The 16,531-nt window shown below is 48.2% G+C and overlaps 1 protein-coding gene and 1 long non-coding RNA gene across 2 annotated transcripts in view; one reads left to right on the plus strand and one right to left on the minus strand.

The window, feature by feature from the left end:
* Positions 1-282: 282 nt before the first annotated feature.
* On the minus strand, positions 283-9,976 carry LOC121829514 (uncharacterized). The gene is made up of 3 exons (XR_013042428.1): positions 9,848-9,976; positions 9,175-9,347; positions 283-695 (listed from the first exon to the last, which is right to left on the minus strand). It is a non-coding gene; the product is annotated as an uncharacterized LOC121829514 (long non-coding RNA).
* A 104-nt stretch (positions 9,977-10,080) lies between these two features.
* Rgma (repulsive guidance molecule BMP co-receptor a) overlaps positions 10,081-16,531 on the plus strand; it is a 44,868-nt gene continuing 38,417 nt past the window's right edge. Inside the window, exon 1 of the mRNA XM_006990948.4 lies at positions 10,081-10,219. Coding sequence (XP_006991010.1) covers positions 10,206-10,219 — 14 coding nt within the window. The 5' untranslated portion in view covers positions 10,081-10,205. The remainder of the gene's footprint in view (positions 10,220-16,531) is intronic.

Genomic DNA, 16,531 nt, shown 5'->3' on the forward strand with positions numbered 1-16,531 from the left:
AGGCTAGAGAGATGGCTCAGAGGTTAAGAGCACTGACTGCTCTTCCAGAGGTCCTGAGTTCAATTCCCAGCACCCACATGGTGGCTCACAACCATCTGAAATGAGATCTGGCACCCTCTTCTGTGTTCATAATAAATAAATAAATAAATAAATAAATAAATAAATAAATAAATAAATAAATCTTTTTAAAAAAGTGATTTCTCTAAAGGATAAAGCATCCATCATGCTCCCAGTGACATGGAGAGCCTTACACTGAAATGTAATATAATGTCTGCGAATGTTCCAGAAGAATGGGAGAAATTAGAGAGAGAAATATGCATTTGGTAGCTTTTTATTTTGCCAAGATATTTTTTAAAACAATGACTTTTGCTATTGTTTTATCACAAGAATACTTTAAGTCCTGTACATGTGTATACAAAAGTAAAAGGGGGGAGGAGGCAGGGAGGGGGAGGGAAGGGGAGGGAGGGGGACACTCAGGTTAAAGAGCAATGCTTTAACTGACCACACCCAGCTTCCTGCTGAATCTTTTCATCTCCTTGGTTTGGGTACCAGTCCCCTCCCTGGTTGCGCAAGGGACTTTCTGAGCATTCTTTCTCACAGGAAAGAGCAGTAGGTCTCAGATTTGGGTTTCTTGCTGAGAACTTCTCCAGTAACCAAGCCTAAGAATGAATCAGCTCCAGTGGAAATCGTGCCCTCTGGGGAAGAGAAGACCAGAGAAATAAAATTCGAATGAGGAAATGTTGATTGACTACTTAACTATCAAGAACTAACCCCTAGAGTGGATTCCCTTTCCCTGTTTAAGCCTGAAACTGGTGATCACTCTCAGGGTTGATAGGGAGTTAGCTGGCCCAAAGCTTGGCCGGTACCATTTGCTGCACTGAGAGGTTCTGCTTACCTCCTAGGCTAAGTCCTCAATCACTGAAAGTGTTCCCTGAAGACTCAGAAGGCATCTCTAGATGCTCACTTGTCTGCAACGCTTGGATGCTCTATGAATACTCTGATTGGTTGGCCTCAGTCCACTCTGTATAGACTCACAAAATGGATGAAGGGCTACTTCCCTTCTTGAAGATGTCCCTGCCTCAGTTTTATGGCTTTGGGCCAAGTGAAGGTCTCCCGACGATCATTCAGACACAGTTCATAAGGGATTGAAAGCCACAAGCCAGGTTATAAGACCCCAGCCCCTTTAGTCACAGCGGACTTCTTCGCACACCTCCTCAGGCAATAGACCCAGGTAACTTCTTTCCTACTAGTGTAGAAGAGGGCACTGCAGGGAGCCTGCAGAGCACAGAGAAAAGCCATGCCCCTCATTCCCGCAATAAAGACAAACGAGGAAAATCCACAACCGAGAAAGGGAAAACGACATGCAGATAAGATGCCAATTTCAAAAAGGGAGCCAAGGAAGTGAACAATGTGAAAGAGGACAGAAGAAAGAATTTAATAAACAAAGGGACAAATTCTACACCCCTGGTGATGGTATTTTAAGGTATGAATTGATACGTTGAGGTGGCATTTTTAGTACACCAAATTGACAAAAAAAATTACAGTCCTCTTCCTGGGGTCTTGGGGAGCTGGCACTCTCACACTCCTAGGAGGCACCGAAAACAACTGCAGCTTTTCTGGAAGTCATCAGGCCCAAGAGCATCGACATCCTTTGATTCAGTATTTCAAAGGTGTGTGGGAGACATGAAGAATGTGTAAAAATGTCTCTATATCAGAATGTGCACCAATGCCCAATACAAGGCAGTTAAGTTAGGTGTGATGTATCTGTGTAATGAAGTAATGTAAGCATAGTAAGTCAGTATTTGTTGAAGTGGAAAGTTCAAAATACACAGTTAAGTTTTCAGAAGATCAGAAACAGTGACCATACAGTTTTGGGGATTTGTAGTCATTTTTGTTTGTTTGTTTTTTCGAGGCAGTTTCTCTGTGTAGCCTTGGCTATCTTGGAACTTGTAGACCAGTCTGGCCTCGAACTCATAGAGATCCACCTGCTTCTGCCTTCCAAGTGCTGGGATATAAGGTATGTGCCACCACCACCCAGCAAGTTTTTTGTTTGTTTGTTTGTTTGTTTGTTTGTTTGTTTAATTTATAAAGTTTATTCTAAAAGGATCCCTGAGCAAAAGAGATAAATAAAGAGTTGCCTACTTTTACAAAGATTTTACTTGTTGACATGTTGAATTCTATGAACGGAGTACCAACTGGGGCTGGAGAGACGCTCAGCTGTTAACATCACTGGCTGCTCTTGCAGAGGACCAGGGTTCAGTTCCCAGCACCCACATGGCAGCTCACAACTGTCCTTAACTCCAGTTCCATGGAATCTGACACCCTCTTCTGGCTTTGCCAGCACCAGGCACAGATGTGTTACCTAAAAACACATGCAGGCAGAACATGCATACACATAAAATAAATAACTTTTAAAGAAAAGATGTGCCTCCCTTATTTAAAAAAAAGGAATTGGATGACAATAAACATAGATTTGTAAGAAAAGTGTAAAATCATGGTAAGTATTGGGTAGAGAAGGAAAGAAAATAGGGTGGTGAGTAAGAGAGAGCACGCTGAGATTTAATACTGAGATGCAAATTGCTGAAAGGAGAAGTTCTTGAGAGGCTTCCATGCAGGGGCAATAGCTAGTGCAAAGGCCCTGAGGCAGGAGCCAGATGTAGACTATGCATTTAGATGCAGCTGGGGCGAGTAGCTGAGGCAAAGTGGCAAGGGCAAAGTGGAAAGTGCCCTCAGAGAAATCCCCACGGTTACGAGGCTACAGGAAGCCATGGCGAGTTTTAGTCAACACACTGTCAAAGGACAGTTGAAGTCCCAAAGAGAAGACGGGATCTCATAAACAATTCTACACTTCATTCTGGTTGCTATGTCAAAGACTGGATTCGAGAGCACGAGAATGGATGCAGAGGGACCAGGCAATGGGCTGTTACCGTCCAAGCACGGTTCGAAGGTGAGGAGTTGAGAAGGAGAGAAATGGATCCAGTCAAGATCAGCGTCAAAGTTAGCACCCATAGTATTTGCTAAGACACCGATGACTCCTGGGGTTTCCCCCTCTTTCATCCTGTTCCTCTCAAATATTTCCAGTTCTAATCCCAGGCCTTCCCCACAGAGGTTCATCTTTAGATGTCCTGTCTTTAGATTCTGTAAGATGGTTTGGCTCTCGAACAAAATTTCCAGTTCTTTAAGCTAACTCAGGGTTGTTTTTATTGATTCCAACTTGGAATAATGATATCAAGCAGCTGTGGTGTTCATAATCCTCCCAGTGGCTTTTGAAGGAGGGAGGGTACAGCAGTCGAAGAAAACAAGAGCCGTCTTTTCCAGTGCAAGAGACACAGATTAAAACTTGGGTCCTTTGGGTCCAGAACCAGCACTTTCCCTCTATGCCATGTTGGATCAATAAAATGCATTCCTGATCTGGGCATGGTGCTGCACAGCTTTAATCCTAGCACTCGGGAGGCAGAGGAAGGCAGATCTCTGTGAGTTCAAGGCCAAGCTGGTCTAAATAGTGAGTTCCAGGACAGCCAGGACTGTGTAGAGACCCTGTCTCAAAAAAAAAAAAAAAAAAAAAAAGTACTCAGCTGCAAGTTGTCAACCAAATATTGCTAGGCAACAACAATCTAAGTTCCCTGTTGCATAGAAATAGATCGATGACTGCCCAGCAACTTTAATTTTCCAGCTTCCCTTGCAGCTAGATAGGGACAAATGAGAAGCCATAATGATAAGAACAGAGCCAGCCCTCCTCCACATGCTTTGCCCTGCTTACACTGCAACCCAGTCATACAACACTCCAGCTCTAACTATTTATATCACAATAGGGATTTAGGGAGGGAGACTGAACAGAACAATGACTGGCAAGAATCTGAATGATCACATGGAGCAGAGTCCCCTGCCAACCTAGAAGTTCACCCTAGATAGCAATGAATAAACTTTATTCTTGAAGTCTTATTATTGAGTTTCCTCTTTACAACAGTCCAGCCTTACCCTAATCAAATATCACATCAATAGTCTAAATACTAGTGATATTTTTTGTTATAAGATAATTGAAGCCAGGAATGATAACACAAACATGTAATCCCAGCACTCCAGAGTGTGGAGAGTTCAAGGCCAGACTGGGCTACATAGCAAGTCCATATGTGTGTGTGTGTGTGTGTGTGTGTGTGTGTGTGTGTGTGTGTTATGTATATGTGTGTATATATGTGTGTGTATAATATATATGTGTATGTGTGTGTATATATGTCATATGTGCGTGCATACACACATGATTGAATACCTCAAGTAGTACCTTCTGATAAATCTTAACACCCTAAAACTCTCACTCTCTCTCTCTTCCCTCCCCCTCCTATCCATGGATAAATGTGTTTGCTCTGTAGTCTGCATTCAATTTTTGGTGCTCTCCTAAGAGAACCTTTAAAATTAGTCTTCACTGGAAACCAAGATCTCCCTGTGTGAAGTATGATTTATTTCTATCCAACCAGTGAGATTCCCTCCCGAAGGACCCAAAGTTTAGCAAGCAAAATAAGAGCCCATGAAACGGGTATGACTCAGTCATTCTTAGGACACTCATCAGAATGCTTAATGAAGTACAGTGTCTCTCTGAGCGTCCCTGTGGTTCACATGACTCAGAGTACTCGGAGCCCACAATGCACCAGAGGAGCTCATCCATGAACATTGGATGCATTTCACTGTAGGTGCTTACTCCACTAGCTTTGACAGCACTGTAGAAAGCAGAGGTCCATGCTGACTCCCTAGGACACAGGGTGTGTAGTAGTTCTGTCCTGAGCCTAACAAGAAGCGTAAGAAAATAGGAAAATTAAAAAAAAAAAAAAAAGGCTACTAATTGATGTAAAATGCATCGGCTTTGAACTCAGGTAGGTAGACATGAATGCAAATCCTGATTGCTTATTCGCTTTTGGAACCCATTTTTTTTTTTTTTTATAAAATACAACGACTAATTCTTACCTGCTAGGATGGGCACAAGGACATAGGCAGCATCTATGGTGGATACCGACTGTGCTTGTAGGGGAGGAACTTAGTAAATGATTGCCACAGGGATCCCCCCAGCCCAGAAGAATAAGAAGCCAGCAGGCCTCCCCACCTTCCAGATCACCACAAAGGGAATGTGGCCTGCCAAGCTGGTTCCCAGGGCCTCTAGACTGTCAAGGTCTGGCTTCTGTGGGTGTCATTGTGGGATGGGAGGCTATGTTCACTGACCACATCCCAGCTGGTCTGCAGCTGCGGCCAAACCCTCCAACTGCACTCATGTCTAAATCAGTCAGCTTCACACAAGAGTCGACTTCCAAGTCACTTTATTCTACTGCCTAAAGTCATGAAGAAAAAAGATAAATAAATGAAGAAATGTGGTGTTTGTTTTCTGTTCCGGGGACTGATAGTTTTTTGTTTGTTTGTTTGTTTTGTTTTTTTAACAAACCCAATGCTCATTTTACTTTGATTACCATTCTACCATACCCAGCAGATGGGGCTCAAAAGCTGGCAATGTCCGTCATGATAGTGTGTGTGTGTGTGTGTGTGTGTGTGTGTGTGTGTGTGTGTGTAACAGTGTCACCCACATGGTGCATGAGGAGGTCTGAGGACAACTTTTGGAGTCATCTCTCTGCTTCTACCTTGTTTTTGAGGCAAGATCTCTCGTGTTGCTGCTGCTGCTGTACTGTGGACTCCAGGCTAGCCAGCCTACACGCTTCCAGGCCATCCCCCTGTCTCCACTTCCCATCTCACCACAGGTACTCAATGACAGATGCAATCCTTGCATCCAGCTTTTTACGTGGGCTCCAGGAATAGAATTCAGTTTACCAGGCTAACAGCATGTTCATCCACTGACCCTCACCCATACGCACAGGCCCTGGGTTTTTAGATTAAACATTCCCACATATTATCAGGTATAGAAAACTAAGTGACTTTCCAAGGAGGGCTTGGCGGTGCCCTGCCACGTGAGTCTGATTATCATCGACCTCTCTCTTCCCAAGTCTCCCCTTCTTCAGCTCTTTGTAGTGGAACTTCATGGTTTCTGTATGCTTTTATCCTTTGTAGTGTTAAGGATCAAACCCAGGGTCTTGCACTTGCTGGGCAAGCACTCTCCCACAGGGTTATCTGCCCACCTCACGTCTGCCACTTTGGTATTTCTTCATTCCTCAACCCTGTGCAACGTGGGCCTCCAACAGCTCCTTCTTCCTAGTGTCTTCTAAGTGTCCGGGAACACACTTTCCGTAACGTTATGCCAAGAGTAATAGGATCTCCTGGCTGCTCTTCTGCCTCTTGTCTCTGCAAACCAAGTTCCAGTCATCCATTTCTATTCTTTTTTCAACTCAGCTGCCTTCTATGGTTCTCTTTTGCTCACTCTTCAGTGAAGACGGCAGTCAGACCCCAACTTTCTGTAGTCTGTTCTCCCCTCCTATCGCGTGGGTCCAGGGACTGATGGGACTCAGGTCATCAGTCTGGGCAGTAAGCACCTGCAGCAATCACCTTTACCCTGCTGAGCCGGCTCCACACTTCCCACAAACTTACTGAATCTAGTGTCCATTTTTAGACTTGATGTAAATTGTTTGAAACTCAGTTGTTTCTTTGGCCTTGTGAAAACATCTCCCTTTTGTGTGGTTTTCTCCCATATGGCCTGCATGTTCCTCATTCCATGGACCCCCAAACCCAACACACCCCACAGCTGCTGGCCAGGATAAAATCTAACTGGCAATGTCAGATTATGCAACTACGGCCCTCCCTTTCACACTTAACTTCTTTTAGCAGGTCACAGCTTCATAAGGTCACTGCTTGGAAGGGAGGGCCAGCAGGTTGACCCAAAGTAGCATTTGCAAGTGCAGATTTTATTAGGACTATTTTATTGGAAGGAGGGGTCTACCCAGATGGACAAGGAGCCTGCCACTCCTCAGAAAGATCCTTTTCCTCCTGTTTTCCAACTACACTACAGGTGCCTCAGGGCAAAGACTGTTGTGCAATCAAGATGTCCTTGCAGGGTCCAGCCTCGAGCCTGATGATGAAGTAAGTGTTTGACCCAAAACCCCTGCTTGGATCGAGAGGGCAAGCTCCCAGCGCCGACCGCCTTCCCTGATGTCACTAGGGCCAGGGGTGAGCTGGAGTGTCACTCTTTCTGCACGGGGTCTTGGCAGAGTTCTGACTCGGTACTCTGAGTCCTGGCTACACGTTTACAGCTCTGCACTTGAAGTTATCTAGAAGGATGGGTTGAGCGTCGGGGCGCGCGGTCGGCGGGGGGTGGGGGTGGGGGTGACTCCGACCCTTGAGAGATAGCCCGCCAAGTGCCTGTTTTGTCAGTCAGGCAAAAAGGAACCCCTCCTCTACTCATGCTGCCTCCACTTTCTGAGGGTGGCTTCTCGCCCAGCAGGTGCCATCACTCATTTGCAACCGACAGAAACAGCAAATTGCTCCACACCCCGGGAGCTCCGCCAGCTTGCCCGCCCGCGGGCCGTGGGGCTCGGAGGAGAGTCGCCTCCCGGGTGCGCCAACGCCGGGCGCTTCTCGCAAGCCGGCCGTTGGCTCTTCCCTCCCCTAACTGCTGCTGCGAGGGGCAGCCTGGCGACCTGGCTTCTCCGTGGCGAGCAAGGCGTCCTTCTCACAAATGGAAGGAAAGAGTGGCCGGGAAACAGCAGACGCCCCAGCTGCCTCTCTATGAAGCCAGATTTTAACTCTCCCTCTGCTACTCTGCACAGCAGAAGAGAAACTGGGGCCGCGTGTAGTGGCGCCTGCCTTTAATCGTAGCACTCTGGCGGCAGAGGTAGGCAAATCTCTGAGTTCGAGGCCAACCTGGTCTACAGAGCAGAGCAAATTCCAGAACAGTCAAGGCTATACAGAGAAACCCAGAAACCAAAAGGAAGAAAGAGGAAGAGGAGGAGGAAGAGGAGAGAAAAAAAACTGCTATAGATACTTCTGTGGCTTGCTGCTTCCTGTTCTAATTTGCCACTGCCTTATTCAAACAAACCAACAAAACAGTCTTGAGCCCAAGTTAGCCTATTTTCTGTTCCTATGCCTAAGGAATTCAGGGTTAAAAGAAAAACAAAGGTTCCCTGGAGTTTTATATTAGGAACATTTCTAGATTATTCTTGAAGCCATGTACAGTTGTTAATTGTCACCCTCAACATACCCCCATGGCCTTATTTAAAGACAGTGCTCATAGGCATATTTCAGCTGCCTGTGCGTAGTTCCACTGGAATTGAGTATGGGTGAGTAAGTAGTATTTATAGGCCTGTCTCCATCAACCACGCTCATCATCCTCCACTGACCCACAGTTGAGCTGAGATTTAAACTCTGGTCGAGGAAGTAGGCTGTTTGTACCCCAAAGTGAGAAAACCCTACCTGGTACTTTCCAAGGATGACTTAAATTGTGAAATGCCAGGCTCTTCCAAAGAGCATTTTTTAAAAGGAGAGACTACTGAGTGATAGCAATTACTGTGTACCTGCAATACACCAGACTCTCCTGGGTGCTGGGGATGCCATGATGACCCCAAGGAGAGGTTCCTGACCACTTACAGTGTGATGAGAAGGCCACAAATAAAGGTGTAATTACAGATTGATGTCAGAGCCAGGAAAACAACACCTGGGATTTGGGAATGGGGTTGGGGAGCGTCCCTAAGCAGAAGATGACGGAATGTGAAAAAGAAAGATAAAAACAGCTCACACACACACACACACACACACACACACACACACACACACACAACTCCCATATTTATAGACAAGGAAACTGAGGCTTAGCAGACCCAAAAGATTTGTCCAAGGTCGAGGCTAATTATGGAAACTAGCCAACTGCAACACCCAATCCCTTCCTGCTAAAAACACGTGGAGCTTATTTATAGCTCAGTTATAGATTATCCAAATTCATTTGGCCAATAAAACGCAGGACATCAAGTTCAAAACCACATCCCTTAAGACCACAGAATAAATAACGATGGTGTCTTAATAGCAACGATACCTTTTCATTAAATATGGAGTTCTCATCCTATCAAAAGTCAAGCGCTTGGTTCAGTATACAGAGAAGGTCAGGTTGTAACCCTGTCTAAAATGTCCTGGCAGTGCTAATTTGGGTGTGAGCTGTGTGTCCCGGCTGACTTCACACCCCAGCTAGGGTTTCAGACCTACACGTGGCGTTGGGGCGAGACCCTGGGGATGAGCCGCTGCGGGCTTGGCTGTGCTCACCGCTGTGTGCGTGAGCTGCATGAAGAATCCTTTTGAGAAGCCGGGGAGTTTCCTCTGGCAATCTATGCGAGGAGGGCGGGGTAGGGTGGTGGGAAGACGCTGTGACCGGAGGTTACCTCTGAGGCTGGACCGCAGTGGGGAGGGCGTGCGAGACGGTCCTTTTACTTCAGACTCTGCAAATGTGTAATTGTAGTCGAGTATATACGGGCACTGTGCATGCGATACACATATTATTTATTTTTTCCAATAAGATTCTTAAACGAGAGTAAAATTCCATTAGAACAAAGGTGTGGCTCGGCAGAGGTCAATATTTATCCACGATAAGAATACCTTTGACCACCGTGGGTCCCCAGATTGAAAATGTGGGCTCCATGACATCTTTGCCCCGGGTTAGGAAAGTTGGTTGCGTTGGCAGCAGGGAGGGTCTCCGCACTTGCTGCTCGCACCCGGGGATCGCGAGCCCGCAGGGAAAGTGTGCGCTTTCTGGCAGGCGCGCCCCCAAGTCCTCACACACCCCACTAGCGCGGATCGGCAAGGGTGGGACCGCGGAGGGGCGGAGCTTTCGGAGCCCCGACCCCACCTCTCCCGCCCCTCCCTCCGCCCCGCCCGCGCTCGCCCCCCGCCCGCTCCCGGGGCGCCCGGCCCGCCCCCTCCCCGCCGCGCGCAAACGAACCTCGCGACACCGCGCTCGGCGGTGGCGGTGGCGGCGACGGGCCGGGCGAGGGAGCAGGTCAGCCCGAATCGCCCTACTCTGCAGTTGTCTCGGAAGCGCAGGCTGCGCCGCCCGAGCCCTGCTCCCGGGAAGCACTGGCCGGCCAACCGCTCCCGGGGCCGGCTCCTCCAGGCGCTCGCAGGCATGCAGCCCGGGAGCAGGCGGCGCGCCCCGGGCCGCTACTGAGTCCGCGGAGCTGCGGGGACCAGCTCCAGCCGGGCCCCTCCCACCTCGCCCAGGGGCCCACGAGCGACCGCCCCACACCTAGTCTTCGCGCTCAGCCCCGCCAGCGCCACCCCGCCGCGGGCTGGAGGGGCTCATGCAGCCGCCAAGGTAAGTGCAGACAGCGGGGCAAGGGGTCCTGACGTCCCTCAGGCGCCGCCGGCACTTGCGGCTGCCACCGCACTGATCTGCGGCTCCCCCAACCCGGTGTCTCATCTCACACATTTGGGGCTTTGCCTGGGATGAATCGCCTTCGCTCTTGGCAGCCGGAAAGTTTTGTGGTTTGGTGTTTGTTCTTTTTTTCCCCTCTAAAATGCTGTCCTGCGGGCAGCAGGCGCTGCGCGTGGCTGGGCAGACCCGGCGCACGTCCCACCCACTGTGAACCGGCCTGGAGCTCCCTCTCTCCTGCGCGGCCACCTCTTCCTGAGGCAAGAGCCCCTCCTGACCCTCAGAGCTCTGGACAGGTCATAGCCACCCTGCCGACCGACTGTGAAGCCCCATTGGCTCGCTTCACCTAGGCTGGGGGTGCAGAGGCTGAAAACGAGCGCGCCTGCCCGGGTGAGGGGCGGGGGGGACGTTGGCGTTGTACACCTTTCAGGCTCAAGTGTGAGTGACGCCTTGCTTGGGATTGTCCGGTGTGCGGGAAGGTGCAAGACTTGGGGTGGATGCTAAGGGGAGAGAATCCGGAAAGGCTGGACGTTCCTAAGTGGAGAGGAAGGCAAGACACTCAGCGCCTGACTTGCGCCTTGGCTCATTCCCGGGTCTGAACTAGGGAAGAGGGGCAGGTGTATTGGGGGACCGGTGCAAATGTGAAAGACGCTCGGATGCAACTCTAGATTGCATCTTAGTAAAGTAATTGCATTAGATTTGCTCGGAGGGAGAGTCAATTTCCCCAGACTGGGATTTTAATGGGAGTCTTGCGCTGTTATTATGTGGTGTGGTTTCGGAAGGCGTTGGATTGTATTTATTTTATAAATTGGGTGTCTTGAGGTTGATGGATTAGGGAAAATATCGCCATCTAGCGGAAATGGGGAGCTGTACCTTCCTCTCAAGCCACAAAGTTGGGCGTCCTCAAAATAGACGCTTGTGCGAGGTGGAGAGATGGGGACAAGACTTGCCCAGAAAGACTAGTTCGCAAGTGTCCCTGCCTTCCTGCGGAGCTGGAACGCCCTGATGCCTGGAGCTTAGCTCCAGGGACCGAATGGCGAATTGTATTAGTGTATTAGAATATCACCTCAAGGACTTCCACTCCCTTTGTGTAGTTTTAGGATCTTCCAGCAAAAAAACAAGGTAAACAGTCACCTGGTGCCTTTCTCGCCCCGGGATCTGGAGAGCCTGTGTGGTCACCTTACTGCTTTCCAGTGTATCTATATCTGTATAGGTGATGTGTGAAATTAATGTTAAGCCATGACCCTTAGAAAAGAGATTAGATGTTTAAGTGTGCTCTTAGGGATAACTGAAGAACTGGGCAAGTGTCATGTCATCTGCACTGAAAGGGAAGAGTGTACCCCCCCCCCCCAAATGGTCTCTTTTTCTCTACACACGAGGGGAAGAATTTCTGCTCTTCACCTACCAAAGCATCATGACAAGCAAGCCTGCTTCCCTGAAATGACTGACTGCAGGATGCCATGCAGATGGACAAAGGCTCTGGGTGGGGCACCCACACATCCAGGCAGGCTGTGCCTTCTTTATAGCTGGTTTGTGCTGCCACCTTCCAGGCCAGCTGATACTAGCAGGGAATGAGTTCTCTGTGGGAAGGACACTCTGCTCCTCGGAGAGCCTCGTGGCTTCCTGCCTGTGATAAAGTGTGTCCTCCACTCTCTCCCCAACCCCGGACTCCTCTGGGTTGCCGTGGTAGTAAGGGGGCCCCAACCTCCTTTTCCTTTCTTCTTTCCTGGTAAGTCTTATGTATCCCCCAACTGCTCTTGACTTCTCTACCTAGCCAGAAATGACCTTGAACTTCTGATTCTCCTACCTTTCCCATCTGAACGCTGTCACCTGATATGTGCACCGTTGGGAATCGAACCCAAGGCTTTGTGCATGCCAGGCAAAGCACTCTACCAGCCGAGTCACATTCCTAGCTCCAACCTCCTTCCCTCCCACACCCCCCAAAAAACCCTGCTCCTCATTTCCTTCCCGGATGAAGACTGGTGCTTTCACTCCTAACACACATGATGCGTGGCTGGTCTGCCCATCATACCCCCACCATTCCTGTCTTGGTTCTGTCTCCCCACTGGCACATACTTGCTTAATAACCATGACAAAAGGGACGTTTGACTAGCTTGTCATCTTATTAGAGGAGAGCATATCTGACTTTCACTGCTGCCCTGCCCAGTATGTGGGCTGATGTCGAAGGCAGCCTTGGAAGCTCCTGTTTAATACAGGCCCTTGAGTCTGCTCCTCAGCAGCCTTCTGTAGTCCAAGTTCAGAATTAAAGGCATGGATACTACACACCCCTGAAACCAGGACAGAGGGACCCAGCCCCCTTTACCAGGATGCTCACTGCTCCCAGGAAGCAGGCCGGCATTTGTACGGTTGCTGGCATTTTCATTTCCTGGAAAAGGATTCCAAAGAGGTCAAGGGGAATGCCCGTAGTTCTGAGTCTAGTTCCATGGTTCTCAACCTGTGGGTCGCCACCCTGGGTCCAACAGCCCTTTCACGGGGGTCACATATCAGATACCTGCATATCGGATACCTATATTCTACAATTCATAACAGTAGCAAAATTACAGTTATGAAATAGCAGCAGAATTTTATGGTCGGGGGTCACCGCAACATGAGGACCTGTCTTAAAGGGTCACAGCATTAGGAAGGTGGAGAACCACAGCTTTAACATGCTCTTTTCTGCTACAACCTTGCTAAGTGAATTAGGTTCAAGCCCATTTTAAAAACCATATATGGCTGTAAAATTCGGTCATGCCTTAAAGTATGCAGGGGAGACAAAGGAGCAGGTATGCCCCCTGAAACCTTCAAATGCAGGCACCCAGAGTTGGGGGAGGGGAAATGGGGACACCCAAGTGAAACAGCAAAACCAGAGGAGGATTATCAGAAGGCCTCACAGACTAATTGGAATATGCCCATTCTACTAAGTAAATTAGGCGAAACCCCTCTAAATATAATTGTTCAAATTACCTTTGTCTGTTTCTGTTTCTTGTGGGATCCTTGAGGAGAATGGCTTTGTGTTCCTACCTATTCAGTGTTTAGTCATTCAACAACCTTAAACTGAGGTTAACCTGATGAAGACAGTCTGGTTTTCCCATCTGTCTGGTTTCCAGCCCAAATGACAGACTCCTCTCTCTTTAACCAACATCCCGATTACATCCCCCTTCTCTTAGTCATGAACGGGGATGACTCAGAAAGTGAAGGACCGCTTTACCAGGCGGACGTGTAACATCAGGCAGACTTCCGCGTCCTTTGAGTGGAACATGCTGCACACGGTTTAATCCCGGGTCAGAGGCAGGAAGCCGGGTGAGGTATAAAACTTCCTAATTCTAAGGACAAGAAGAAGCAGTTTTGAAATCTTGGCAGAAATCGACTATGTAAATGCAGAAGTCTTTTATTTAAAACATTTTAAAGGCGCTGCTAATTGATGAGCCTGCAACCCCACGCCCTCTGCGTGAGAAATGAAGGTGTAAGCAAGCAGTTTACGCAGAGGGTTAATGATGGAGCTCCCCGTGGGATTTGCTTTGAGTTTTTCAATTGTCTATTTAAAGTACTGCTGCCCAGAGGTCGGATTTTCAGAAGTGAAAATACTGCACTTAGCCAGAGTGTGAAAAACAGAAGGGAAAAGAAAAATCCCTGAAAATGAAAGATTTTACTAAAACAAGGCCAATTCCTTTAGCTTCGGCGTCCTCCGAGGGCCAAAACAGAGATCCACAAAGTGGAGAGACATGCTCTCAAACGTGTTGCCTTGTATTTCGTTGGAGCATTTTGAGAGATGCCATCTTTGGTCACCTTCCAGGACGCTCCGATCTCCAGTTCTTTCAGGAGCTTGCCCTGCCCGATGGCGGCAACTGGTCCTGTTACCTGATAGGACTTTTGGCTCTTCTTATCTGTGTGCACAGAGCTCATCTGCCGGAATCCTCCAAGGGTCTGGACCAGTACATTCCTCTTCACATGATTGTCTTCTGAAGGATGGACGCAAACAAGTTTTGCTCGTCCATAGGCATGTTGAAGAATCTTTTTCTTCATGGCTTGTGAGGTGGGAACACACAAACACACCAAGACTGACGCGTGACAGCCTTGGAAACCTTCGTCACTTTGCATGTGACATCAGCCATACTTCAGATGGTCTTTCTCAGAACTCACTTTCCTGTTAGACTCACACGTGGTACTTACTCAGCACTTGGTGCTTGTGTGTTCCCCTCCCTCCTGAGGGTCTGTTCGTAAACCTTGAGGTCACACTGTACTTTCACAGTTTGCTAATACGGGTTCCGTTCACTAAGTCTGATTCTGTCTGCTAAAGTCTGATAGCCCACGCACTCGGTCTTGCTGGCTAACTTTTCCCTGGTAGGGATACCCATTTACTCTGTTTAAATGCTGGCTCTCGAGCTGATGGACAGCAACTGAGCAATCTTGCTGACTTCAGAATTCAGCTCCCAGTATGCTCTTTCTGCCCTTGAGGGTGTCATCCTGAAAAATAGATTGCTTTGACCAAAACATAACCAGGGGACACTGGAATCCACACAAGGATTTTTTTTTCCCTAGTCATCCAGAGAGCACACAGAAATGCATAGCTCATTGACAGAACCACAAAAATTACAGGGTTTCTTTAAAATAATTGGTACCTTGAAGAGAATAATAATATTTGGACACTGGGGTGGGTAATGTGCTTTTATTCTCATTTAATTAAACACCTCTGAAGGGAGAAGGTATAGTATAAATAATCGAGTTTTTACGCAATTGCATTGCTGAGAGGCGATTCATGGTGACATCTCCTCCGGGTCTATCCCTGCTAGGCATGGGCAGGTCATTTCTGCTCTAGCCCATGAGATGCATGAGCGTTTAGCTGACTGTCATGCCTCCGTCACGGCAGCAGAAAAAGTTTGCCGTCTGGACTTCAGAATGCCGTCTGTTTTGTTTGAATTGTTTCCCTGAGGCTCGTGTATTGGGGTTGTCAGCTGATGGGCTTTTAGGATGTGGTTGGATCTTGGAGGCGCCGGTTTCATCATGGGTCAACCCATTTCTGGATTCACAATTTGACAGTGTTACTGGGGGGCGGGGGGGGGGGGGGTGAGGTGGTAATGGAAACAGTGAGGAGACAAGGCCCGATTGGGGGAACGTGGGTTCACAGGGAGAGTGCGCTTGAAGGATGTATCCTGTCCCTTACACTTTTCACTCTCTCCTTCCTGTCTGCCAAGAGATGAGTGGCCGAATGGCCTCACCACAGACCTAGAAGCAACGAAGATTCTGGTCTGATACCTCCGAAACAGTCAACCAGAGTAAATAAATAAGTAAAAGGCTCCCCTCTGGGGGTTATCATAGCGATGCTAAGCTGACTACTCAATGACCCAACTTAGCATCATAGGACAGGGAAAGCTCATGGTGACCCCCTCCTGTTAACCTAGCCCTTAGAGGCTGAGGCGGGAGGATCAGGAGGTCAAGGCAGCCTGGGCTATGTAAGAAGTTCAAGGCCAGCTGAGGGTTTGATGTTGCTTTCACTTTTCTCTGCTGGGGATATCTTAAGAAAAGAGCTCCTAAAGGGCAGGAATGAGATCTCTTCTTGAGTAAGTGGCTGCCATTGGCAGGGTCTACTGACTCAGGGCCTGGTTAAGGAACAGATCTCTTCCCCCCATCCCCCACCCCCGCAACCACACACACACACACACACACACACACACACACACACACACACACACACACACACCGTCCAAGGCAGAAGACACCTGGCTTGCAATCCGAAACACCTCCAAATGGTCTGTAAGCTGAAGGAGATTGTACAGAATTGATGCTGCAGCTGGACTAACTTAACCATTTCTTGTGTGATTTTTCACTGTGGTCTAGAGCATGGTTAAATTAAAAAAAAAAAAAAAAAAAAAAAAACCTCTTGCCACCCGAAGGACATGAAGACTCCTGTAGTCCATTTCTACTTCTGAAGTCACTTAGAAGTAACTTATTGTCGCGGGAAATACTCCTTTTCTAAAAACATTTTTCTATTTGTGTTAGTGTCTGTAAAATAGTATTTCTCTAAACATATTCCCATTTCTAACGCACAATCCATCATGAGACATATGGGATGTGTTATTGAGCTGACAGGAAAAGATAAACCTTGGGTGAAGACAAGGCACAGCTGTGACTTGCTAAGAAGAACACTGGACTTGGCACCAAAAGGCCTGGATTCAGCCTCTGCTGTGACATTTGCGTTCCTGGGGACCTTGGGCAAGTCACTTAGCCATCCCAAGTCTCAGACTCGTTTATAAACAG

This window comes from Peromyscus maniculatus, chromosome 1 (genome assembly GCF_049852395.1).
Source record: "Peromyscus maniculatus bairdii isolate BWxNUB_F1_BW_parent chromosome 1, HU_Pman_BW_mat_3.1, whole genome shotgun sequence".
NCBI lineage: Eukaryota > Metazoa > Chordata > Mammalia > Rodentia > Cricetidae > Peromyscus > Peromyscus maniculatus.